At 39.3% G+C, this 27,272-nt stretch overlaps 1 protein-coding gene and 1 long non-coding RNA gene across 2 annotated transcripts in view; both read left to right on the top strand.

Moving 5' to 3' along the window:
* Positions 1 to 26,669, top strand: part of LOC139719116 (polyamine-transporting ATPase 13A3-like) — a 40,338-nt gene extending 13,669 nt beyond the window's left edge. Inside the window, exons 13-24 of the mRNA XM_071630548.1 lie at positions 12,220 to 12,343; positions 13,132 to 13,256; positions 13,828 to 14,018; positions 15,832 to 15,942; positions 16,635 to 16,867; positions 18,952 to 19,048; positions 20,138 to 20,210; positions 22,913 to 23,063; positions 23,727 to 23,875; positions 24,965 to 25,053; positions 25,873 to 25,956; positions 26,514 to 26,669. Coding sequence (XP_071486649.1) covers positions 12,220 to 12,343; positions 13,132 to 13,256; positions 13,828 to 14,018; positions 15,832 to 15,942; positions 16,635 to 16,867; positions 18,952 to 19,048; positions 20,138 to 20,210; positions 22,913 to 23,063; positions 23,727 to 23,875; positions 24,965 to 25,053; positions 25,873 to 25,956; positions 26,514 to 26,669 — 1,583 coding nt within the window. The remainder of the gene's footprint in view (positions 1 to 12,219; positions 12,344 to 13,131; positions 13,257 to 13,827; positions 14,019 to 15,831; positions 15,943 to 16,634; positions 16,868 to 18,951; positions 19,049 to 20,137; positions 20,211 to 22,912; positions 23,064 to 23,726; positions 23,876 to 24,964; positions 25,054 to 25,872; positions 25,957 to 26,513) is intronic.
* Positions 303 to 3,191, top strand: LOC139719113 (uncharacterized). The gene is made up of 3 exons (XR_011710068.1): positions 303 to 399; positions 1,916 to 2,053; positions 2,640 to 3,191. It is a non-coding gene; the product is annotated as an uncharacterized lncRNA (long non-coding RNA).
* Positions 26,670 to 27,272: the final 603 nt, after the last annotated feature.

Below are 27,272 nucleotides of genomic sequence, written 5' to 3'. Positions count from 1 at the left end.
ATTATTGTGGGTATCTTTTGTAGAGCAACAGCCAGCATCGCATTCAAGGACCATCCTGACTAGGCAGCTCAGTGAAGCCAGTGACAGCCCCTCTGGTCAGTTGAGACCAGCCCTCCCAGCTACCCAGCTTGATGAAGCCAGTGAAATTCCCTCTCGTCAGTTTTGACCAGCTACCCAGCTCGGTGAAGCCAGTGACATCCCCTCTCATCAATTGAGACCAGCCCTCCTAGCTAACCAGCTTGATGAAGCCAGTGACATTCCCTCTCGTCAGTTTCGACCAGCTAGCCTATACCCGGCTTGATGTCCCCTCTCATCAGTCGAGACCAGCCCTCCCAGCTTGATGAAGCCAGTGACATCCCCTCTTGCCCATTGAGACCAGCCCTTCCGTTGGTACAAAAGGTTTGTACAAACTAACTTTAATTACCTGGTACTATTTTAATACACCTAGATCCAACAACTGTTTTGAACCTGCAAATGAAAGTTAATGTTGATATTTAGTACACAAAACATCAATAAATTGAATAGATAACTCTGTGTTCTCAAACGATGCTGTTCTTATTCTTGCTGTAATTTAACTTATAACATTTTTTTTTAAAACCCAAAGCTGTGGTAGTGGTTAATAAGATTATGGTTGTCTTGATCATTACTTTTAGGGTTACAAGTTACATAGTTTGTACATTGCAGCCACATATAGGCCTACTATATGATTGTATGTGGAATTATACAGACCCCCAAATCCCTTGCATGTGGCTGGATTGAAAGACATCATAGGCCCGATATGAGGTTGTATACACAACATATAAATAAATAGGGCCTACTTTGTAGATGGGTAATTCCATGAAGTTGGGGCAGTGTCCATGTATGTAGCATCGTGATATTGACAAAATACATGTCAGCATAACTCAATATCAATTATGCTATACATTTATTGTTTGTAGGCTTTACATTTGCATTGAGGCCACACATTTTCCTGGAAATTTTGTGCCATTCAGACTCAATTTTAATGAAGTTATTAAACAATATGTAACACTGTGTCCTGGAGCATCGTGACGTGTCCACGTAGCATCGTGATATTTTAAAATTTGGTCCAAAGAGACAAATTATGGCAATGAGCTTGACCAAAATTTGATGCAATATGCATATTTACAAGGTATGAATAAGATAGCTAAATATCTCAAATTTCCTGTACACAGTTTCAATTTTAAAAGAAAATTACAAAATGTATCACGATGCTATGCGGTGTCCTTTTTTGTGTAAAACTGTGGAAAGGAGAGTTAAGATATTTAGCTATCTGACTAATCTAGTAATTATGCATATTATATCAAATTTTGGTCAAGCTAATTGCCTTAATTTGTCTTTTAGGACCAAATGTTTACTATCACGATGCTACATGGACACGTCACGATGCTACAGGACACCATTACATATCGTTTTAATAATTTCATCAAAATTGAGTCGGAATGGCACAAAATTTCCAGGAAAATGTATGGTCTCAATACAACTGCAAAGCCTATAAACAATACATGTATAGCATAATTAGTATTGAGTTATGCTAAAATGTCACACTTCGTGCCCCAACTTCACAGAATTACCCAGATGCACAATGAGAGGCTGAGGTCATCCCGACGTCATGTGCAGTGTCAACTCATCAAAAATTTGGCTAGGGTCTCTGTAGGTCTTATTTTCCTTTTTGCTATTTAAGTTCTACAGTAGACAGTCTATTTCTAACATATTTCATGGAGTTTTCTCTGTTGCATGTATGTGAGCACTACAAGATAAAGCTACCTGGTAGACTCTACACTGAAATACATGGGATAGCAAGTTCTGTGACTAAATTTACAGATTGGTGAAGAACTAACGGGACTATCCTAATTGTAAGTCCGTGTTAATGCCTTTCATTGTGTCTGATATACAGATGAACTCCAGTCCAGATGCCCCTGTGAAATGGAAAAAGGACAAGTTCATGAATGCCGTTGCCTTCTCCAATTAGTTGTGGAGGAAAATGCTACTCTGAGGAAAGGACTTGGGTCAAATTGAAGTGGATCAAAACCTGGTGAGAGTGCTGACAGATATTGATTTTATCAGAGCCTGGGCAGATGTAAGGAGATAACAGGTTACTGTAAAAGTGGATATTTTAGCGCGACTAATTTTTTGCGGTCGGCGGGGTAAGAAGAGCTTCGCATGTTTATAGTTCCGCGGAATCAAGACATCAACTACTTGAACAAATGGCGAGCAAAAATATTCGCATGCTTTTATTTTCGCGCTAGTTTCGGCTTACGCGAAATGCGTGAAAATTTCAACCAACACCGCAAGAAATTTCCACTTTTACAGTAGATGATGAAGACGTCCCTTTGGCATGCATATTAGGGAATTTTTATGTAAATATCATAAATAAAATGAGCTATTTTCATTGGACTTTCAGCATATAACATAATTGCTTTCATCAGTACTAAACTTGTCATTGCTTGAATGATAGTCTTTAAAGAGAATATTTACTATGTGTATTACTGAATAGTTAATTGAGTCTATATGAGTAGTAAAATAATTTTTCATTGTAAATGTGTAGTAGTTACTTTATTACCAACATTCAGTCATTAGATGAGAGATCAATAGAATGTGCTTGTTGGCCTCTATTGCAGTGGAACAGCTAGCATCACATCCAAGTGCCATCACAGATATCCAGGTTGTTGAAGCCAGTGACACCCCCTCTCGCCAAATAAGACTGCCTCTTCTAGGCTACGCAGCTCGGTGAGACCTGTGACATCCATCTCGCCAGTGGAAACCAGCCCTCTCTGCCACCAAGCTCAGTGAATCCAGTGACATCCCCTCTCATCAATCAGAACCAGCCCTCCCAACTACTTAGCTCCATGAAGCCAGTGACATCCCCTCTCATGTTCTTCTTTGTGGCTGGCAAATGTTTGAAAACTGAACTTGGATGACTTCAATATCATAATTATGTTGAGTGCATCCAAGTGATGGCAATGATAATAGCTCTGACACCAGTTCTTCCTGTAGGCCTACTGTCAATTTATGCCTTCATTGTGTATTATAGCAAAAGACATGTTAGTAATGAAAAAGCTGCACCTTTGTACCAGGATTGTTGGGGATTCTGATAAATGCACATTGAACATGAATAACATCAATTCCAATCATAGACTACATTCATGTGATGGCAGTGATAACTGATATGACACTACATTTACATCTCTGAACTCTCTATTTCTGTCTTTCCTGTGAGGTAACAACAAACATGTTAGTACTCAAATGTGTGAATCAGAATGAAACAGTGAATTGATTGCCTGGAAAATTTGTTCTTGCCCCATGTAGCAAGTAGGGAAAATAAATCCTGTAAACTCCTAAACTGCATGTGCGTTAAACTGTTACTGGAAACTGAAAGGGCTGCAATATCCAGGCACAAAGTGTTTTGTCCTTTTTTAGCTCACCTGAGCCGAAGGCTCAAGTGAGCTATTGCGATCGCTCTTCGTCCGGCGTCCGTCGTGCGTCGTCCGTCGTCCGTCGTGCGTAAACTTTTTACATTTTCATCTTCTTCTCGAGAACCCCATGACCGATTTTCACCAAACTTGGCAGGTAGCATCCCTAGGGGGATAGGATCTCAATTTGTTCAAATGGGCACCATGGCCCACCTGGGGGGCCCCAGGGGAGCCCAAACACCCTAAAATTAAGGAATCTTTAAAAATCTTCTTCTCTAGAACCAGAAGTGATAGGGCTTAATTGATACTATGAGTAAGTACATTGATGAATGTAGTTTCAAGTTTGTTCATGGGGGAATCAGGGGTGCCCCCCTTGGGACCCAGGGGAGGGGGGTGGGGAGGAGTCCTATTGGGGCCTAAATTGTACATTTTCATCTTCACTTTGAGATCGCCATATCTGATTTTCACCAAACTTGGTAGGTAGCATCCCTAGGGGGATAGGATCTCAATTTGTTCAAATGGGCACCATTGCCCACCTGGGGGGTCCCTAGGGGGCCAAACCCCCTAAAATTAAGGAACCTTTAAAAATCTTCTCTAGAACCAGAAGTGATAGGGCTTAGATGATACTATGAGTAAGTACATTGATGACTGTAGTTTCAAGTTTGTTCATGGGGGAATCAGGGGTGCCCCCCTTGGGACCCAGGTGAGGGGGTGGGGAGGGGTCCTAATGGGGCCTAAATTGTACATTTTCATCTTCACTTTGAGATCGCCATGTCTGATTTTCACCAAACTTGGTAGGTAGCATCCCTAGGGGGATAGGATCTCAATTTGTTCAAATGGGCACCATTGCCCACCTGGGGGTCCCTAGGGGGCCAAACCCCCTAAAATTAAGGAACCTTTAAAAATCTTCTCTCGAACCAGAAATGATAGGGCTTAGATGATACTATGAGTTAGTACATTGATGACTGTAGTTTCAAGTTTTTTTCATGGGGTTGGCGGATTCATTCCCCCCCCCCCCCCCGTTCATGGGGGAATCAGGGGTGCCCCCCTTGGGACCCAGGGGAGGGGGGTGGGGAGGAGTCCTAATGGGGCCTAAATTGTACATTTTCATCTTCACTTTGAGATCGCCATATCTGATTTTCACCAAACTTGGTAGGTAGCATCCCTAGGGGGATAGGATCTCAATTTGTTCAAATGGGCACCATTGCCCACCTGGGGGGTCCCTAGGGGGCCAAACCCCCTAAAATTAAGGAACCTTTAAAAATCTTCTCTAGAACCAGAAGTGATAGGGCTTAGATGATACTATGAGTAAGTACATTGATGACTGTAGTTTCAAGTTTGTTCATGGGGGAATCAGGGGTGCCCCCCTTGGGACCCAGGTGAGGGGGTGGGGAGGGGTCCTAATGGGGCCTAAATTGTACATTTTCATCTTCACTTTGAGATCGCCATGTCTGATTTTCACCAAACTTGGTAGGTAGCATCCCTAGGGGGATAGGATCTCAATTTGTTCAAATGGGCACCATTGCCCACCTGGGGGTCCCTAGGGGGCCAAACCCCCTAAAATTAAGGAACCTTTAAAAATCTTCTCTAGAACCAGAAATGATAGGGCTTAGATGATACTATGAGTTAGTACATTGATGACTGTAGTTTCAAGTTTTTTTCATGGGGTTGGCGGATTCATTCCCCCCCCCCCCCCCCCCCCCCCCCCCCCCCACGCCCTTAGGACCCAGGAGAGGGCTGGGGAGAAGTCCAACACTTGTAATGGAGCCTGAATTGTACATGTTCATCTTCTTCTTGAAAACCTCAAGATGAATTTCGACCAAACTTAGCAGGTAGCATCCCTAGGGGGATAGAATCTTAATTCCTTCAAATGGGCACCATGTCCCTCTTGGGGGCCCCCTAGGGGGCCCACCCCCCCCCCCCCCCCCCCCCCCACATTGAGGAATATTTAAAATCTTCTGCTCTAGAACCAGAAATGATAAAGCAAAGTTAACCATGAGTTTGAACATTGATGACTTTAGTTCCAAGTTTGTTAATTGCAGATTCAGATCCAGGACTGCCTGCCCCCTCCCCCCCCCCCCCCCCCCCCCCCCCCCCCCCCCCCCCCCCCGAGTTGAGGGGGGGGGGGGGGAGGGATCCATATGCAGACCTAAAGTTTCCAATGTTCTCAGGTAAGAGTGTGCAAGAATGCATGGAAGGTGAAATTGCGATACTCAGGTGAGCGCGTGACCCGCGGGTCTCTTGTTTTTCATTTGGTCTTTTTTCCCCCTGTGTTTCCCAGGTGTTTCAGAGGTGAAAAACTACAATTACTCCGTTACGATAAAATATTGCATCAGTGTTTTAAAGTGAACTTATGCAGGGCTGTCATGCACAACAGTGTACATCACTGAAGGGCCTTTCACACATTTCATTATTGCTCTAACTATTATTATTATTACTACTACTACTATTGTTGTTGTTGCTAATTTTTTATTACTATCATCATCTTCATAATGATTATTATCCTCATCATTTATGTGATCACTGATATCATGCCATGTGTTACATTCAAGTGGCACAGCAGGTCCTACACAGTAGCATTGTCCATCAGCATTTTGGAAGACACTTTTTCAGCACAAAATTTTGTGATAACTCTATCAAATCACATTATTATGAGGACAATATTTTTGTGGTAAATGGAGTTTGTGCCCTTGTAATATTCATTGCATCTATATTTTGTGGCCAAAAAAAAAAAGTATGAATTTTGATAAACAAATGTGTTGGAAGTGCTTCAAACAAGATGTTCAGTTTTCATTCACATAGATATAAAAATACATTGTAATATACATTTTGGTAGGTCCCTACATGATGTTCTACTGATATAATTGTATATGCTCAAACCCTAAACCAATTGTGTTTTGACAATGCAATATGTAGAAGGTCTCCACACTGAAATAGTATAGTGTTCTTTGTACTTGAAGTCATTAACCCTGTGACATTGATTCTTGGACTTTCACTTCAATATTTTTTCCCTGCAAATGTACAAGTTATTTGAAAGTGGTTGCATTTGTAAGGTTCTTTTAATTTACATGTTATACATTGTAGTATTATTATCATAATTGTTCAATATGATAGGAGTATAATGTGTAGATGCCCAAATTGACTAATGACAGAATGCTGAGCAGTTTCTTTTTTCTTTTTTTTTTTCTGCAAATGATTACCTTACCTGTGTCAATTGGCAATCTTTGCTATACAATTATTTCTATTATGACATTTTATATTTAAAAGATATAGGCCTACATGCAAGTAGCCAGCACAGATTTGTTATCTCTACATTGTATATCACATCACATTACTGTGAGAGCAGTTTCTAAATACATGTAGCACATTTGCAATTAGAACCTGTGCTCATGATGCAACACCAAATGCAAATATACATGCAAAGATAAAAGAAAATGTAAGGTCAGTGTACCCTGGTACACACAACTTCTAATGTAGGTCCCATGTACACATGCAATTTATATGTGCACATGAAATTTGTATTTATGCATGGTAGTATAACGTAAGTGTAGGGATTTATTTTGAACCTTTTATTAGCTCACCTGAGCCAAAGGCTCAAGTGAGCTATTGCGATCGCCCTTCGTCCGGCGTCCGTCGTGCGTCGTGCGTCGTGCGTCGTGCGTCGTCCGTCGTCCGTCGTCCGTCGTCCGTCGTCCGTCGTGCGTCGTCCGTCGTGCGTCGTGCGTAAACTTTTTACATTTTCATCTTCTTCTTGAAAACCCCAAGACCGATTTTCATCAAACTTAGCAGGTAGCATCCCTAGGGGGTTAGGAACTCAATTTGTTAAAATGGGCACCATGCCCCACCCAGGGGGCCCCCAGGGGGGCCCAAACCCCCCAAAATTAAGGAATCTGTAAAAATCTTCTTCTCTAGAACCAGAAGTGATAGAGCTAAGTTAATACTATGAGTTAGTACATTGATGACTATAGTTTCAAGTTTGTTCATGGCAGAATCAGGGGTGCCCCCCTTGGGACCCAGGGGAGGGGGGTGGGGAAGGGTTCTAATGGGGCCTAAATTGTACATTTTCATCTTCTTCTTGAGAACCCCATGACCCATTTTCACCAAACTTGGCAGGTAGCATCCCTAGGGGGTTAGGAACTCAATTTATTAAAATGGGCACCATGCCCCACCCAGGGGGCCCCCAGGGGGCCCAAACCCCCCAAAATTAAGGAATCCGCAAAAATCTTCTTCTCTAGAACCAGAAGTGATAGAGCTAAGTTAATACTATGAGTTAGTACATTGATGACTGTAGTTTCAAGTTTGTTCATGGCAGAATCAGGGGTGCCCCCCTTGGGACCCAGGGGAGGGGGTGAGGAGGGGTCCTTATGGGGCCTAAATTGTACATTTTTATCTTCTTCTTGAGAACCCCATGACCCATTTTCACCAAACTTGGCAGGTAGCATCCCTAGGGGGTTAGGATCTCAATTTATTAAAATGGGCACCATGCCCCACCCAGGGGGCCCCCAGGGGTCCCAAACCCCCCAAATGAAGGAATCTTTATAAATCTTCTCTAGAATCAGAAGTTATAGAGCTGAGATAATACTATGAGTGAGTGCATTAATGACTGTAGTTTCAAGTTTGTTCATAGGAGATCCAGGGGTGCCCCTCTTGGGTAGGGGGGGGGGGGGTGGTTGGAAGGGTCCAAATGGGGGCCTGAATTGTGCATTTTCATCTTCCTCCTGAAAACCTCATGATGGATTTTTGTCAAACTTGGCAGGTAGCATCCCTAGGGGGTCAGGATCTCAATTTATCAAAATGGGCACCATGCCCCACCCAGAGGGCCCCGGGGGCCCCAATCCCCCCAAATTAAGGAATCTTAAAAAAATTGGGCCCTTATTGTACATTTTCATCTTCTACTTGAGAATGCCTGATCAAATTTTGGTAGAGCTGTGAATAAGATTAGTGACTGCGTGAAAGGTGAACTTGCGATACTCAGGTGAGCGCTAGACCCGCGGGTCTCTTGTTATAAGTGTATCCCCCCTTCTTTTATTACAGGTACCACCCCTCTACACATAAATACGTCAACCCACACATACAGTAGTACCGGTATTCACATCCACATGCATCCACACACCCCACCTACAATTGTATCACAGACACACCACATATCACATGACATTTTCCACTCTTTCACTTCTCACCCATTGTTCCCTGTACCGTAAAACGGGGTGAATAGGGACAAATTTAAAGTTCTTATGATTGTATTTTTTTTCATGCAGCCCAGAGACTCAATCTTATGTGGCTATTTTATGTCCACCTAAAATACCTTTAATTTGGTATTGTGAAAAAAATAAATATTTGGGGGAAAAGTATGTTTTTTGATAAAATGACGCTGTCCCTATTGACCCCAAATTTGGGGTCAACAGGGACAATACTATTTTTTATCCAAAAAAAAGCTGTTTGGAGGCATTTTTTTCAATCCATCCAATGAATTGGATTAAGGGAACAACTACAGAGTTTAAAAATGATATACAAACATTTAAGAGTAATCTATTCCATTGATAAATCAATCTTTAACAAAAATTGCAACAGCCCAACAAAATGAGCTGATATAAAAAAATGTGACCCATCAGGTCAGAGGTTAAGATTGAAAAGTAAGTCAAAACTTTACTAATCCATTGAATTGCACTCAAGTATTAACCCACTTCTTCTTCTAGTGGCAAATCATGATGTACAATCTTATTCATACACTCTAAATTCAGTGTAACTTGACTCTTATGATGTCGGGGATATTTTGGGAGTTCTTACAGCAATTATAAGCTGGCACCTATAGTATGGGTCTGACCCAAACAGATGTGTTATTGGCATTAAAACATGCAGAAGACAGAGAAAAGGGTCATGAAATACAAGTGGAAAAGTCCTAGCCTGTCTTAGGCAGTGAAAAACATTCCCAAGAGGGTGGGTGGGGCCGGAGTTCCCAGACCCTTCCTCCCCAAGTTAGGGTTAAGACAGCAAAGTTCACTCTCATCTATGTATACGAAAGTGAAGCCACATATCCAAAGATCTTCTTGCTCTCTTGTCAAGAGATTTAGAATAAAAATTCACACTTTTGGAAATAGCTGGACATAACAAACATTTCAGAGCAATTCATGACATTGTAATAGTTAATCACACAAAAAATTTAAAGGGCCAATCAAATGACACCATGGTGTCCCTATTCACCCCAGTCTAACTGATTTTTTGCCCAAGAGAAGAAAAAATGTGCTGTCACAAATTCCTGTAGGAATAATTATTTCATATTTAAAGGTGTGTTGTAGGACCTAATAGGCTAGATTCATGAACATTTTCAGCGAATTTCATTAATCAATGGCCACAGGAGCAGAAAAGTTTTGACCGCCCTGATTTTTTTGTGATTTTTTGAAAACTTTTTATTTGGACCTCCTGTACCCTTTAAAAAATTTTTCACATCAGGAGGACCACTTTCTGGACACTGTTGGATGGTCCTTCCATCCTGTGATAAAAGTAAGAAAAAAAGTTCAAGCAAATATGAAACATGCACATTCAAAAAACTTTTCTCGGTTTTGTCCCTATTCACCTCGCCGTCCCTATTCACCCCGTTTTACGGTAATACTGAAATCATGCCTAAATCACCCAAGCCTGCACATCATTTACATATTATTATGAATATTTAGTTTTAACCTTTGTTTCTTTATTTGCATGTTTTGTTATGTTGATTTTGTGTATGCATATTTATGTAACAACCCACATTTACATGTAAACCCATGCCAAATTATGTGAAGAATAAACTGGCTACAAGTTAGTTAGCCAGGGGACTCCTTCCAAGTAACACATGTGTGCTGCCCTAGTTTGCTTTTAGTGTGATGAGTGCTAGAGAGCCAAGTGAACCCTAGCCCTACATAAGTAATGTGTTAGATTTAAATTCACTGAAATATCACAACAAGATATTACCTGTGTATACAGGCCTAATTGTTAAGCGTCAATTTACCAATGAGAAAAAAATGTGTTCTGATGATAAAAACCCAATCAGGGTTCTAGATAAAACTGAGTGAATGTTGTTGACCTATGTGGAAATAATTGACTTGAACAGATTATTCCTTGTGTCTTGATTTTCTCCTTGTATAGGTGAACAAGACATTGCATCATGCATGGTTGCATTGTACATACGATAAATAAGAAAATGTATAAGATAGCCTCAGAAATTGTTGGATTGGTTATTAGACTATTACAGGTGTCACATTATTCAGTCTAGAAGACTGAAAATGATCTGATTCCCAACATTTTTGTGTGTATCTGTGAAATAATTCCAATTAACCCTATTTATACAGAAAATAGGTAAGGCCTAAGCCATACCAATGACCAACTTTCTAACCTAGTATGTGCATGTGTCAATTGTGAAGAAAATCATCCACAATAAATGTTACAACTATTAAAGTCACATGAAATTACAAATACATGACAAGTTGTACCGGTAATAAAAATGAACTATTGGTTAGTTCCAATGCAAGTTTAGATATAACATTGTACCGGATACTTCGAATTCTCTGGCCTACTCGGTACTTGTGTTTCAAATCTTTGAAGAAAAAAAAAATGGGTTTGCCATGAAGATTGCATTGAATTGCATGTACATGTAATAACACAACCCGTTTGTGTTTCATGTAATAATTACATGAATTGTAAATTATTGTAAATTGAGATTTCGTTGATTTTTTTTTTTCTACGTAGCCCGACTAGACGCCGTGCGAAGCACGGCAGTTACTGCGTACATGGTACCGACCTAGCGCTGGGCCGGCTGTGTCCGTCCTTACCCGGAAAAGTTTCTATGTACGTACACGCACAGCCCAGTCGCTGTACATAATAGCCCGCCCGGCGTCTGGTCGGGCTACGTATTACTTTACCGCATTCACCTATCCCGCTTTCGGTACTTCTCAACGAAGAATCTTGTAATAAATGGAGTTTGATGGCTTTTAGGATACGTAGCCTACCGAGTCTTCTGACGATAGAACTAGCTCTCATAATATCTTGGAAGAAGGACATGTGAATCTGAAAAGGAGGAGTCCTTTGATTTTAGGTTAGCGCTCTCATCAAATGAAAACACGCAAGATCGTACAGCAGCTCGAGCTTAGAAGCACTAGCACTGGACACTGTGTATGATGATGCAAGTGAAGTGCGGCCAGCGCTCGCCGCGCCCATAGCACAGCCAGCCGTAGAGCTAGCCACAATTGCTCTACGTATAACTACTAGTAGTTCCGCAGCTCACTCGGCATGTTGGCTTGATTTCGCTGTAAGTTGGCTTGATGTTCGCAGTCAACAAGCAGTATTCCGCAATTCAAATACGTATCGCCATCGTATCGAAGGGTCTTTTTCCAGAAAAGTATGTTTTGTTTTTCGCTTTTTAAAACATTTGAGAAGATTCCGATTTCCAAGATATTTTCACACATGTTAAGTTACATATCTACCTTTCATTTTATACCCAAAGCACCTTCTCTTTCGCATGTTTTGCACAACCGAACACTCATCCCCAGTCCCTTTAAGGGTACTCGATTTTCAATCCTTTATTACTGTGAAATTGAATCGGACAGATCAGGCATAAAAATCATTATCGTCATCGCCTCTTCCGAAATTACGATTTTATGGTGAAGATGTAAGTATTTAGAATAGAATTTCCCGAAGTCAAAACTTATTGAAATCATCTAACTCTACTCTGCTGGATCGAGCGGTTTCTGGAAACCAGGTGCACAGCAGTCATCATCCCTGGACTAACGTTGTTTGTCTCAACCTGTGTAAACAGTCCCGGCAGATTTCGAAGCCGTACTGCAAGGCTACACCAAGCTCGGACTGCGTCTCCTCGCGTTGGCATGGAAACCACTTGATATCGATCCGGAGGACATTGCCGGCATTACAAAGATCCAGAGGTAATGATGGTGTGGAAGAATATTTCAGCGATGATGATGATGATGTTGATAATGACGCTTAAGCTGATAATGATAGTATAAGGATGAAGATTCTGATAATAATTATAAAAGTGATGATAACAGTCATGATAATTATAAGGACAAGAAGAAGGGAAAAAAGAAGAGGAGGAGAAGGAGATAAAGAGGATAATCATATTATTGATCCACTTTTGCTCTAATGCTATCACTTTTCTCCTCGATTTCAGAATTATTTGGAATAATATTGGAGCCATATACACACCATGTAGCGGCATGCCCGCGCATATCAACAAAAAGTCAATGCTAAAACGTAAAACATACTATTATTGCAATCTGAACCAAATTCTACGTTTTTTTCTCAGTTCTCGTGATTTATATATTATAATGCCATTGGAATGATTTGTAAGTGATGACTGTTGTCGTCATCATAGTATCTTTCCCTCAATGAATTATGTAGAACTCGAACTGGACATTACACAAAATTAATGATTACCCCATCAATTGTGCCTTGTATAAATTTCCATGTCATCTTTCCTCAATTAGTGAAGATTTGTAGTGAAATTCATAGGTGCAAATTGAACGATGAAAAGATTATAATTTCATCAGCAAAATTCCCTCAGATTTGTTATCGATCCATCAATCAATCAATAAATCAATCAATCAAATAATCATTCATTCATTCATTCAATCAATCAATCAATCAATCAATCAATCAACCAAGTTCATCAACACATATAGGCCTACTATTTGTTCATTCACGACGTCCACAGGGACGCGATCGAATGCAACCTGGAATTCCTCGGCTTCCTTATCATGCAGAACAAGTTGAAACCTGCGACAAAGCCTGTCATCCAGGAGCTCAACGAGGCGAAGATTCGATCCATCATGGTCACAGGTAAATACCGTCATGAATTATTTTTCGTTTTTTTTTTTGTGTGCTTGTTTTGAAGCTTCCTTCGAGTGTGTCTTACTTTTAGGGCATATTCATGTAACCATATTGTACTACAGTAGTTTCAGTTTCCCTGCTCTATATTTTGTTTTCAATTCAAATAATATACATTTCCAATATCGCAAATTACATTGAAGATAAAACGATTACGACAAAACAATGTAACTAATGAAAAATATGCAAACATACAACTGTATATACACTGGCCTTGCATACTCGACATGTAGTCTACAAATGTGACTGGACAAATAACTGGTGTCTTTGCTGGTGTTTGTGTCACTGGATTTTATAAACAGAATGATTACTGATAAATAGCATGGATTTCCCAGAAACTGGGGAACAGGATGGTACAATAATTGTTCCTCTTTTGGAAGCTATGGATATCTCATCAAATCACGACAAGTCACGTAAGAGATAGACATGGGGAAGCCATATGAGTATTTGACTTTATAAATAGGATGCTAGGTTTAATTTTAGATCGCATTGTCATTGTACGCATTATGTCCTCTATGTATAGGAGACAACATCTTTACTGCAATCTGCGTTGGGCGGGAGTGCGGAATGATACAATCGGGCACCACGGTGCTGCGGATCGAAGCCAAACCACCGTCAGCGGAAAACAAGCCCATCATGACGATCACTCCGCTGGAGGATGAGATGAAAGAAGAGCCAGATGAACACGCCTTCAACTCAAATAGGGAGTGTTTGGTAAACGATATACTCTGTATCGTATAGTTTTGACTGTCAAAATAAGGCATTATAGCTGTCCATCAGCAAATTATCCACGCAAGACTGGGAATTTAATGAGAGGGATGAACTACCAATTAATTTAAGTCGTTGCGTGTAGCATCCCATTTCTCTTTATTACTATCATAGATAATGACATCACGTGACTTCCATTATCATAGTCACCCATTTGCTCTGTAGGCATTTACTTCTGTAACGCATGCATACATCTATACATCAAGGTTAATGTATGTTTTTTTTTTTGTGTGTGTTAGCGTCACTCTTGCAAGAAGCTAAACGCTCAGTTTCGGTATTTTTTCCCTCTTGTAATTAGTTTCGGTATTTTTTCCCTCTTGTAATTAGTCTTGTAGTTCGTGAAAGGTCTGAAGAGTGTGTAAATATACTAACAAGCTTAACCCTATTAAGCCCAAGCTATTTTGACCCCTCGCAGGCCCAAGGGGGGCATATTGTGCCCCCCCCCTATATAACTTTTTATTATTTGATGTATCATCGTCATATTTGGCACGTGGGTAGAATAACTCATACTCTTCATGACCGTACATTGGAATTTTCACAAGGTCACCCATGGAGGGCGCTATTTACCAAAATATAAAGAAATACATAGGAAATATGCTAAAAACATGATTTTTCTGTATAATTTCTTTATCCCCATTAAATATGTCTTATTATAGACCAATCATTTTCATATTTGCCACAAGTGATAAGCAAGTGGAATTTTATTATTTGTTACGGTTGAAATTTCTCAAGGTCACCACATGGGGGGGGGGGGGGGGCGCTATTCATATCAACATAGTGATACATTATGAGACCTGAGATGAAATGTTTTGGATGGGTACATAATATAGTTATGACATTTCACATTTGCATAATACTGGAATTTTGAGATTGCAAATTGATAATATGATAAACTAATGATATTAGAGGCATGACTTGGGTGAAGAAATCAAAATAACTCAAAATATGAGGACAATCTTTAGAAAATATTATTGTTTTCAATTATCTCTATTGTATCTATTGTTTTATGCCTTTGTCACATAAAAACAAAGGAAATGATAAGAAAAACTTTCCAGGAACATAATTACTTCAAATTTTGCTCCTTCAACAAATTTCAGCCAAGAAACACCCATTTCATACGCTGTAATGCTGTTAAATGAAATGGGAACAGAAAAAAGATGCAAAATCTGACTGACATGGTTGTCAGTTTATGGTTGCCATGGCAACCAGCAACATCAAATATAGCTAAATTATTGAATTGAATTGAATTGAATTTATTTATTTAACCACGGTAAAAAGCCTGCTATCAGCTATAAGCTGTTTTTCAGCAAGGCCGTGAAATGATATCAAAACGTAGAAATCATACAATGAAGAGAATGCACATAAAAAACACAAAATAATCATTACAAACGAACGCCAGAAAAGAAATGAAAAAAAAAAGATTATATATCAAAATATTCGCAATAGGATTTTAGGAAAAGTCACCAAATTTGGTTGAAGTCGGATTAAGGGCGAAGGTGTGGCAAACGAAAATCTGGTAGGGGGGAGACACAATGTGCCCCCCTTGGGCTTTATAGGGTTAAATAAATGAGTACTTGTAAGACATGGGATTTTCTTCGGAGATTCTTTGGTGCTGCGCCTCTTTATCATATAGACGATAAGGCGAGACGGTCCCCTCACACTTCCCATACGGAATGCTTTCGTTAGTGTCACATTGCGTTAATCATATTACCTAGTTATCTGTTTCATAGACCCATGTTTTGTCTATTTCCTATCAAAGCTTGGTGAGATGGAGAAGGCGATCGGAGAAAGAGAAGAATCTCGACTTCTTGTCCTGGATGGAACTTCTTTTGGAGTCATCTGCGAACATTATCCCGCCATGATCCCCAAGGTATTAACACAATGAATATTGATGGCTGACGTCATAATCGTTAATTTATTATTGCAGTATGATCTGCAGTGGATGAGTACTTAAAGGGGCATTTAAACGATTTTCATAATTTCACATCATGTAGCACATAAATCGTCAGCTCCATTTATAGATTCGTGGAATTTGTTGTGGTCCTTGAGCTGAGAAACCACTACTTTGAAAATCCTTCAACAAATTACGCTGAAATGTGTTGATGACATAGGAGCTTCACATGATATTTCGGAAATGTAACAATTTCACCTGTGTAGAATCTATGCATGCCTTCTTCTTTTGTTCTGCTTCCTTGAGCCTCAACTCATACATTCTAATGGTGAGGCTGCCATGTCATCATCCCTGTTCATTGCAATTTATTATAAATTTTGAAAACCTTCGTATTTGTCATCCCAGTCACTTTAAATTCTGAAACTCTGTACTCAGTACATGTACAAATAATTTATAGTTGTTCTAATGTAAAAGTCTGTAAATCATTGGGAGGTCTCCTTTAAGGTGAAACCCTTGTGTTCTTTCGCTCATCGTTACTATACAATAATCAAGCGATTTGAATACATTGGGGTTTGAGATGAATAACAAAGAAGGAAAATCAAAGCCAAACCCTGGTAACATCTGCTGCTTCATCGCCTGACTCGAGAACGTTCCCCTGCGATCCCCTACAGGTCGCGGCTCAGGGGATAGTCTTCGCCCGTATGTCACCCGACCAGAAATCCCAGCTAGTCGAGGAGCTGCAAGCTCTTCAGCTTTCGGTCGGGATGTGCGGGGATGGAGCTAATGATTGTGGCGCCCTCAAACAAGCTCATGTGGGAATCGCCTTATCACAAGCAGAGGCGTCGGCGGCCGCACCTTTCACGTCAAAGACCGCCACAATCAGCTGCGTACCGATAGTCATCAAGTAAGTGCTATGTAAGAGGTATGAAAAAGTAGATTGTGTCCACAAAATTATACAGAGATGTATGAACACAATTTTGTTTTATGGAGACAATTTTGAATAATACATTGTTTACTTATTAATTATCTAGCGATCCACGTCCCACAAGCTTTGCTTTTTAGTGGATCACTATTTTCCAGAATCGAATTTATTTTCCGCATGCCCACGAAGTATATATGCATTGTTACTCCTAATTATTGTTGTTGTTATATAACTTATCTTGTATATTACATGGATCTTCTGCAAATGTTTGAACAATATCATTTCATGACATGTACACTTTGTGCTATGTTTTGATTTTCGTTGATTGGAAATAAACTATGATTGAATTGAATTGAATTGAATTTCACACGTTTGTACACACACATACACGTGCGCGTATCCCCCCAGCACACGTGCACATTTGAATACTCATACTCCCATTATTTCACTTCACCTCCATCTTCAACTTTCGAAAAAATAATAACACTTACTATAATTATGTGCTTTTGATAGAATTAATACGTATTTTAGAGAACGAAAAATGGTCTATACTACAATATTTACTTAATTTCTGTTTTTCTGTTTTAGCTGCTCAGTCATTTCGTTGAAGTGCGGCATTTGTTTTGTCGTTTCGTCTCTCAAAATAGTTAACCAAAAGAGTGAATGTGTACACCTAGCTGTCCTGATGACTATCAAGAATCTGGTGTAGAAAGGAATGCAATGCAGCCTCTGTGTCGTAATATCATCTTGTTAATGCCGGAATAATCATAGTAATGCCAAAGCTGTATTGGAGGACGGTGCCCTCATACATGGGGTAAACGATCAATTAGAACATTAATTCGAAAATGTATGCCAGTAACTATTGGTATGGTCATCTAGGATATCTAAGGGAGCGTATCCAAACCAATGATCTGTTATCATGAATAAAAAGTCTGTTTTTGTACTTAAAGTGTGAATGTAAAGATGGGATGATGTTTGTTATTTTGAAGGTTCGTCAATCCGAAAATGAATAGAAGGTGCACACTGCTAATAATAAACGAACCTTCGGAATTACGACCTTAATTCGTTTTCGGCTTAACGAACGTTCTGATTGGAATTCAATTCAATTCAATTCAATAAAGGTTTTATTCAGTCATGTATCGCAGCTATAGCGGCTGAATTGGACATGTTTACAAAAATAAAAGATACAATCACGATTATTAATTCATATAAAACAACAAGAAAATTGAAACTCCTACAAAATACACTTAACTAAAACTGAAAATATTAACTTAAACTTAAACATTAAAAAGCTTTAAATACGCAAAAAATTATTACTTAAATAATTATCACTATCAATGGTAAACAGTAGAAAAATAATATGAAAATGATTAAATCATCAAATTACAAATGGTAATTACATTTCTATCTATATACTCCCTAGATCAACAATTCAAACCTTAAAGAGACACTGATATAGCTGATGGCATAATTGCACATATTTCTATAATAAACATTGATATAATCACTATTGAAAAAGGCAATATCTATATATGATACTCTCAAAACAATCAAAACTAAACTGAATTAATGACAAAAACATGAAAATAAAAGACATAATTATAAGAATAATAATTCATATAATATACTCTATGTTTGATCACAAAAATAATATATTGCACTAGGAACAAAATCAATATTGAAACTTCAATTATATATTTGAGAGTGTGTGCATATTTGCGCATATGTGTGGAAAGGTGTGGAAAGGGGGTAAGTGCGTGTGAGTGTGTGTATGTGTGTGTGTGTGTGTGAGTGTGTGTGTGTGTGTGTGTGTGTATGTGAGTGTGTGTGTGTGTGTGTGTCTGTGTTTGTGCGTGTGTGTGGGGGTGGGTGAATGTGCGTGTGTGCATACCCACAATCAATGAATCAAAATTACATGATAAATTATATCAAAATAAGAACAATGGAAACATTGTCATAATCAGCTATAATATATAAAATACACAATCTTTAGCGAACTGTAACCATAAAAGTATGTCAAGTGCTCACGCCTCCTGTTTGATCTTTTCCACTACACCACCACACAGGGAAGGGCGTTGTGCCATGGTGACGTCATTTGGTCTATTCAAATACATGGCACTGTACAGTCTTGTCATGTTTGCTACCGCTACCGTTCTTACCTCCGTAAGTACCCCATTCTTGGGTATCGCATTTTAAGTATTATAGTTGTTGATCTGGCCTTTGAACTGTTTATCATAATTGCTTCTAATACGATGCTTACCAGGACTGGTACTGTGATGAACCTAAACAACAGAGAAATTTGCGATTTTTGTTTTGCTTTTGTTTGTGTTCTTTGTATGCTTGTTTGTTTGTTTTTTATTTAGTTTTTTTTTTTTGAGGTGCAGTCAGCCAGGGTACCGTTATAACAACAGAGACGATATCCTTATTGTAACATCTTATTCTGTAAATATAAGATTCCTTATTATATAGGCTTAGAAGTTATGCTGGGGCGTATTATAATAGTTTTTACAGTATTTCTAAAATGCCAAAGCCACGAAGAATTCTAAATATTAGCATTTTAATCCAGTTGTCTATAAATTTAGTTTTAGCAGGGGCAAAACAAGTTTCATAATGTACGTGTTCATGCAATATGGAGCAATCTTGCAAAGCTGTTGAACATAAAAAACACAAAGTAGAAAGTAATAAGAACAACATGAAGTTAGAAAGAATAGAATTTGGCATCGTTTGTTCTCAACTGGTACTTAAAGGGATAGTACAGTATTGGTGGAGATGAGAATTGGGCTTTTAACTTTTTGCGAGATACCAAGAAAACAGTTATGATATAGTACGGAGTATACCATTTTAAGAGAAATTCAAAGTTTATTTGTTGAAAATCGGGTTTGGAATTACTGAAACATCCGAAAACAAAGTAAAACAAAGCGATCGTAATAAACTGTGGGTCCCACACTTTATTAGAATCGCTCTTTTTTGGATATCTCAGCCATTTCAAAACCAATTTTCATCAAATAAACATTGAATTCCTCATAAAATTACATGCTCTTTCATATTTCAGAAGAGGTTTCTCATTATCTCACCAAAAAATGTTAGAAACCTGAAATTAGGTCTCAACCAAAACTGTACGATCTCTTTAAGATTTGCCATATTATACCAGACCGGGAGGGTTGAGCTTTCGTAACACACATCGAGGTACTTGATTATTGACATATGCCGTTGCCATTTTCAAAATTCTTTTCTATTGCTATTCGTCAACAGGTGAAATACTACATCGGCGACATGCAGTTTTTCATATTTGACATCGTCTTGTGTACAGCATTTGTCCTCACAGGTGTGTATAGGACTACTGTTTGTGTAAAGCCCCGTCTAAACAGGCCGCAGAAAAAAAGGTAGCCTCGGGGTAGCCTCCGGAGAAGATTGTGTACGATAAGACACAACACGGTGGACAGCCTCCGGAGAGCCTTCAGAAAAATCTTACCCGGCGATCGACCAGGGTAAATGCGGGGTGGCTTCCGGAAAACCACCGGAGGACCACCAGAGATCTGTTAAGACGGGACTTAAGATGATGAATGGGGTTATTGATTCTAAATGAGTGGAATTAGACGCGTATTATCAATAGCTGCAACATGTTATTATTAACCGCTTAATAGGTTCCATTATGTTATAGCTTAAAGGACAAGTTCACCTTCATAAACATAAGGATTGAGAGAATGCAGCAATATTAGTAGAACACATCAGTGAAAGTTTGAGGAAAATTGGACAATCGATGCAAAAGTTATGAATTTTTAAAATTGTTGTGTTGGAACCGCTGGATGAGGAGACTACTACAGCTTGTGAGTCATGCGTACAACAGTATAAAGAAAATGTAAAGAAAATTCAACATATTTTCACTTTTTTCGCACAATAAAAGAGCACTTGACTTGCCTCTTCCTAAAGGCAGGGGGAATAATATAGGTTTTCCCGGCCAATTTCGCACTTTTGTCAGTCCATTTGATAAAAGGTTCATTCAATTTAGCGAAAATCCTCGTCACTGCACATTCTGTCATTCAAAATTGCAAGTTGGTCGTTCAATTTAGCATTTCGATCAATGAAATTTGCACATGTGCCATTCGAATTCGTAAAACGAGCATTCAAATTGGCACGTGCTCTTCAGTCATTCAAATTCGCCAACACTGGCCGAAAGGGGTATTTCAGTCATTCAATTTCGCGTATGGGCAGTCAAATTCCTAACATGTTCATTCAAATTAACGTCATGTTATTTCTCTTTTGAAAAGGTGATAACATTTAAACGCGTATTTCTATGTGACTTTTTGTTTCATCCACGCACTGTTAAGCAGTAAAAGTATCATACTTTTTACCATACATAACTCGGGTTTGTTGTTCTGTAACGCCCCTTTTCTTTCATACATGTCATTTTAGGCCTACATGTACCAATACTAACTTCATCTTCTTACAGTCATGACAGCACAAATTAGATACAGACGTATTTCTCAAGAAGACAGAAAAAGAATTGTAGAAACATTTGATGATCATAACCTTGACTTCCTAGAACTGGCCGACACACTCGGAATAAAGCACTCAACGGCCGGATAAGTTGTGGCCACATGATGCACTAAATCTTCGGACTGGAAGAATCACTAAGCACATTGAAGAAAAAAAAAAAACCTGTTGCCAAAATCTTTCAAATAAGTACGAAAATATGAAATGTAATGACGCTTGCAAAACAGTAACTGTGTTGACAAAAAAATAAAAATAAAGAAAGAACCAAAGCATAAACATGCGTGCTAAATTGACTGCAAAAGATGTTAAATTGGATGCCCAAAAATGAATTTGAATGAACGAGTGCGGCATGTCCGTGATCACGTGACTATATCATTCTAAATTGAATGAACGAATAACGAAATGGTGCTAGTTTTACGAATTTCAATTGAAAAAGTGTTAATTAGAATGACGCTAAAGGTAATTTGAATGCTCCAAAATGAATTTGAATGAAGAGATCATGAAATTGAACTACCGAACATGTCATCTACGCTAAATTTTGCTAAATTGAATGCAGCAATTAGGAATTGGACTGACACAAGTGCGAAATTGGCCGGGAAAACCTATATTACCCATAACATTTGTCGGTAACGAGTCGGGGGAATGTGTACTTTTTTCAAAACATGACATTTTGTGAAATTCTCTTTATATTTTCCTTATATTGTTGTACGCATGTGACATCTAAGTTATTCACAGACTGCAGTAGTCTTCTCATCCAGCGGTTACTGCACAAAAACTTCAAAAATTCGTAACTTTTGAACGGATTGTCCGATTTTCCTCAAACTTTCAATGATGTGGTCTACTGATATTGCTACATTCTCTCAATCCTTATGTTTATGAAGGTGAACTTGTCCTTTAACCGTTTGTGTGCATGCTTTGAGGGCCAGTTAGCACAGAAATCCCCGTGTAGCATTGTACACACTGTCCAAAGTCCCTGGCATAGAGAGAATTAAAAGGAGAAGTTGTCTGCCTGCTAAGCGTACGGCATTCCCAAGCAAAGCACTCTCCCAGACTCTCAGTAACTTTAACTTTTAACCCAAACTCTTGACAACGAAAATAATTTGCGTCCTCACAAATTTGAATAGCACGGGAGGCTTGATAAAGTATGCGCATACTTAAAAATACCCAGAAAAGACTTCGATTAAAGTTTCAATTCAAATGTTTGGCAGAAGATTTTTAGAGATAGAACAGTTTAAGAGGGAAGGTCTAATTTTCAGTCATTTCCTTTAACTTTCAGAACTAATGCTAGATACAAACGTGTTAGGCCGAGGTAAAAACCAGCGAGGCGGTGCGTGACTCACAATCCTTCCTATAACTTGAAAAAGAAAAGAACCTACACACATATCCCAGAATATTATGTGGAACATTAATCAATTAATAACACCGTGAGCAGTGGAGAATCTAATATAATATCCTACCTGTAACGAATTCATCTATCGACCTCGAAAACATGTTCAACCGGAGAATCCTGTCTATTCCCTGTCTGATCCCCAGTTGGTGGCAACAAGGCCCACGACAAGATCTCGACCAGACGGCCGCACACCAAACTCGTCACCCCACCCATAGTATTCGCCCTCATCTCACAGGTGCTCGTCCAGTTCGCCATCCAGATTGTCACTCTCGTCCTGGTCCTCCGGCAACCCTGGTAAGTTTACGGTGGATCATGGAAGAGATCACACTTGGCATTACTTGAATTGAAGCGAACTGACTCGAATTTCCTCCTTCCGCAACCAGTGCATGGTTGCTGCACTTGCACCGCTGATGGCGTATAATCATAGATCGAACTTCGCTTTTCACGATTTATGGATACAATGAAATAGTATCGCGAGATGAGAAATATTGATTAAGTGGCAAGATTCTAAAGTAGTGGACACGTTGAAGTGCAGATGGAAGAGTGAGAATGAAGGGGGTTGCTGTGTTGTTTCCCTTGTATTCCTTACTCTACTCCACCACCACCGTTCTTTTTCCACTCCAATGAGGACTGTTATGTTGACAACTGATGGGTCAAATACGGGGGAAATTTCTTCAGATACGCAATTGATACCCTTGACGCAAAACCATTCGTAATTGACGTAAGACTGTACCATAAGGAAATGCAGTCAAACCAGTCTATAGCGGCCACCCAAGGGAGACAGGTGACCGCCATTTGCAGATTCTGTAGTATTTTTTTTTTCTCAGAGGGAATCGTTTTAGTGGTCGTATAGGGCAGGAGCCCGCTATTGACAAGTAGTCGCTAAGACAGGTTTGACTGTATACATAAATACTTAGCCATGTCTATCATGTTTAATATTCATTCATCTGTGTACAGGTACGAGCCACACGAGATTGATTCGGTGCACAGGAACGTGGTGTCGTACGAGAACACGGCTGTCTTCTTCGTTTCAAACTTCCTCTACCTAATCTTTGCCTTCGTCTACACTCCGGGTCCACCTTACAGCAACCGCTTCTACAAGAACAGTGGGTTTCGATTCTTTCATTACACTACCCCCTGCGAGATATAGACTCGGGTCCTGGGCACCATTTCATGAAAGTTGTCAGCCCCGACAAGTTGTCAGTCTCTGACAATTACCACAAGTCACTGACCAGAGTGCTGACCTTCTCAGCCAATCAAAACCAAGGAGTTTACTGGAATTATCGGAGACTGATGACAACTTGGTAGGGCTGACAACTTTCATGAAACGGTACCCTGATCCATTTTGCTTGCTTTCTTCATACGTGTACTCCCCCATCGCCGTCCATCTGCAAATCGTCTCCGTGTCTTAGGATTAGATTTTACAAACAAAAACAAAAACAAACAAACAAAAACAAAGACAAAGAGAAAAAATCTGCCGAAAACTGCTTATATCCAAATGTTGCGTGCCAATGGAGTCATATGGAGTCAAAAGGGGCCTGAACTTTCGATCCGAGTAGAATCTTCGTCAGGAGAAGATGACTTAGGAATTAATAGATCAATATCATCCTTCCCGGCCATCAAATGAAATAGATTGAAACTAGTAAAGGTAGCCGACATGCAACGACATTGTAACTTTCAGTCATGGTAACACGTGCCCCGTAAATAAGATATATTCTTGAGATATGCTGGATCAGGCGTTAGGGCTGTCCCATTGGTTTACATACAAACATATTACAACATAATCCTGTTTTGGGTCGATAATTCCACAACTAAAATCCCTTTCCCTTAAAAGCCATAGTTGGTCGGCTATTTCACAGGAAGCTGATGCAAAGATAAAACTTCTTCTCTTTTAATTTAAAGCAAAGAAGAGGATATATAGTTGATTCATTTGTGCAAGGGTCATTTTATGCACTTATACAAAATATCCACTTCCTCCAAGATGCGTGTATGTTTGCTCCTAAAATTGCTGGCTTGTGAATACATGTGACATGTTTGAGTTCCACAACTCTCTTAAATTTATGTCCGATGTGGTGACACGTCTCCCTTTCTGCATTCTGTCCCTTTGATTCTTTTAAAATTGATGATACAAACTGGTAACAAAGATTTTTTTTTTTTTTAAGTCTTGTGGTGTTTGGTCCGGTGTTTTGTTTCAGTCCCATTGCTGGTGGTTTTCTGCGTACAACTCTTCATCGTACTTGGATTCCTCTTTGCCTCTCCCCCAAAGATCGTCAAAGCGTTTCAGGTAAGACGGCTGTAGGTGAGGTCACCCTTATACAATGCACTCCCGTTATACCGGAATCCTCGGGACCAAGTATAGATGATGATTTGGGGACCTAGTATATTTACTTCGTTGTAACCAGGATTTCGTTTTACGCATGTTCGTTATAACGGGATCGAGTTCACAGTGTACTCCGAGACAATCCCTTCCACTACTAATCATTCATTTAAATAAATTTGGATATGTACCAGCTTTAGTTATGCTGCCCCCAATGTTCCGCCTTTTCTTGGCCAAAGGTCGCCACTATGTTGTATTTCTTGCGTGTGCTCTACCATTCATTTTCTTGATATGTTTGTTAAATATATTTGTTTCCCATTTCAAAATTCATGCGGACCTGCATCATGGTGAAATTCAGACCTCTGTTGTTTCTGGTAATACTGCATGCTCCCTATGATCCGTCTTTTATAGGGCCAGAGATCATATTGGTCGGTGTCTTATGTGCGCCACTGCAGGTGACGTCTCATGCTGAAATTTTGTTCTCGGGTTCTTGATGGTCAAAATAAATTCCCGTTGTTTTTAATGATACATGTGGCTGTCAGTACTCCGTCTTCTGTACGGTCAAAGTCATATCTAGGTTGTTGTCTTGTACACTCTGTACTGGCCACACTCTTTGCCTGTTTTTTTTTTTTTTGTATGAAGGTACATCATGCTATACTCTTAACCCCTACACTTCAACGACCAGGGAGATACGCTTTCGTTGAATGGCAACGGATAATTCTTGTTATTTCGTTGTCGCTGAATCAATCCTTTATTAAAAAAGAAGCACACTATGTTTCATTTCAGCTGACCGTGATTCCATCGTTGACATTCAAGTTTGTCCTCTTGGGCCTCGTAGCTATTAGCTTCATGGCTTCCATGAGCATCGAGGTAAGCTCAACATCATTAGAAGAAAAGTGAAGAGTGAATGACATCGATATTTAACGGGGGGTTTGCCCCAAATGTGAACGTGAATTCTGTGAATGTATAAATTGTATAGTAGAACACTTTATTGAATTCTAAAAATGTTATCTGTTGTTTCAGATATTTATGTTAGTAGAACATATCACACATCAGTATGGGAAACTGGAAATCACTTTAAAAGATATTTTCGGTAAAAGTGTTGGTTGAAATCATCGGTAAAAGTGTGTATACCCTCCACAGGAATTACGACTGCGATAGGTCCAAATGAATGTGTAAAAGTTGATATTCATAAAAATCTTTCTCTCTCTTTCACTCTATCGATCTTCTAATCTACACACTGTATTTCTTTTTATTTATCCACATACAGTATTATACCCATTCGTCTCTCTATCTATATTTTGGTCTATCTATCTATCTATCTATCTATGTATCAAGACAGAATTGTAATAAGACAACCTTTGAAGATACTGTCACATTTTTCTTTAGTATGGTTGTTATTGTTGTTGTTGGTTTATTTTTCACAGTACGTGTTGGCGCCCTCAACGAGACTGATGAATCTGATCACGTGCCGACTGTGCCGCAAGAAGCCGCCGCGCAAATACCAAGGGGTGGAGCTCCGAGTCCTGCAGAAACCGTTCATGGAACTCATCTGCGAAGATGGGGCCGGAGTAAACCCTTAGCTCCTTAATACAACAAGCAATAATATGATGTATGAAAAGAGAAACTGTAGTCAAGAGAGCATGTATGCTCGTGGATTTTTGCTTGCAATGGATGAGCAACGGAAATATATCTTTTGTTTGCGTCATCCGGACTCTGATTTATCAATGAGAGATTGATGTTTTTATGTCAACGCTTTATGAAAAGTACTTTTTTTTTGTTTTTGTTTTACTCTGCAACATGATTATATGCGACAATTTCAGATGTAATATTTATCGTGATTTAATTACTATGCACATAATAATTGCTATTTTGTTATCGGGTAATATGCTAGCTGTAATCTCATTTTAATTGATTATACTACCAGCTCTTCGAACTGTGTCCTATGATGTCATCTGAGTATACAGTATACTGCTTTTCTCTCACTCGCAATCTATCTATCTATCCATCTACAGTCTATCAGTTTATCTATCTATCTTTACTACATCGACGTATCCCCCACCTCAACACCTTTGTACAGATATTACACATAATGTATTATAAGTATGTTTTTCATGCAGAGAGAAAACAGTACTGTTAGAGAAATTAAAAAAAGTGTCGTCTACAACAAGACATATCATGAAAAA

This window comes from Diadema antillarum, unplaced genomic scaffold (assembly GCF_040938485.1).
Source record: "Diadema antillarum isolate AM-2024a unplaced genomic scaffold, OU_Dant_1.0 scf00000104, whole genome shotgun sequence".
NCBI classification, from domain to species: domain Eukaryota; kingdom Metazoa; phylum Echinodermata; class Echinoidea; order Diadematoida; family Diadematidae; genus Diadema; species Diadema antillarum.
This window is presented reverse-complemented; position numbering and strand designations above follow the sequence as displayed.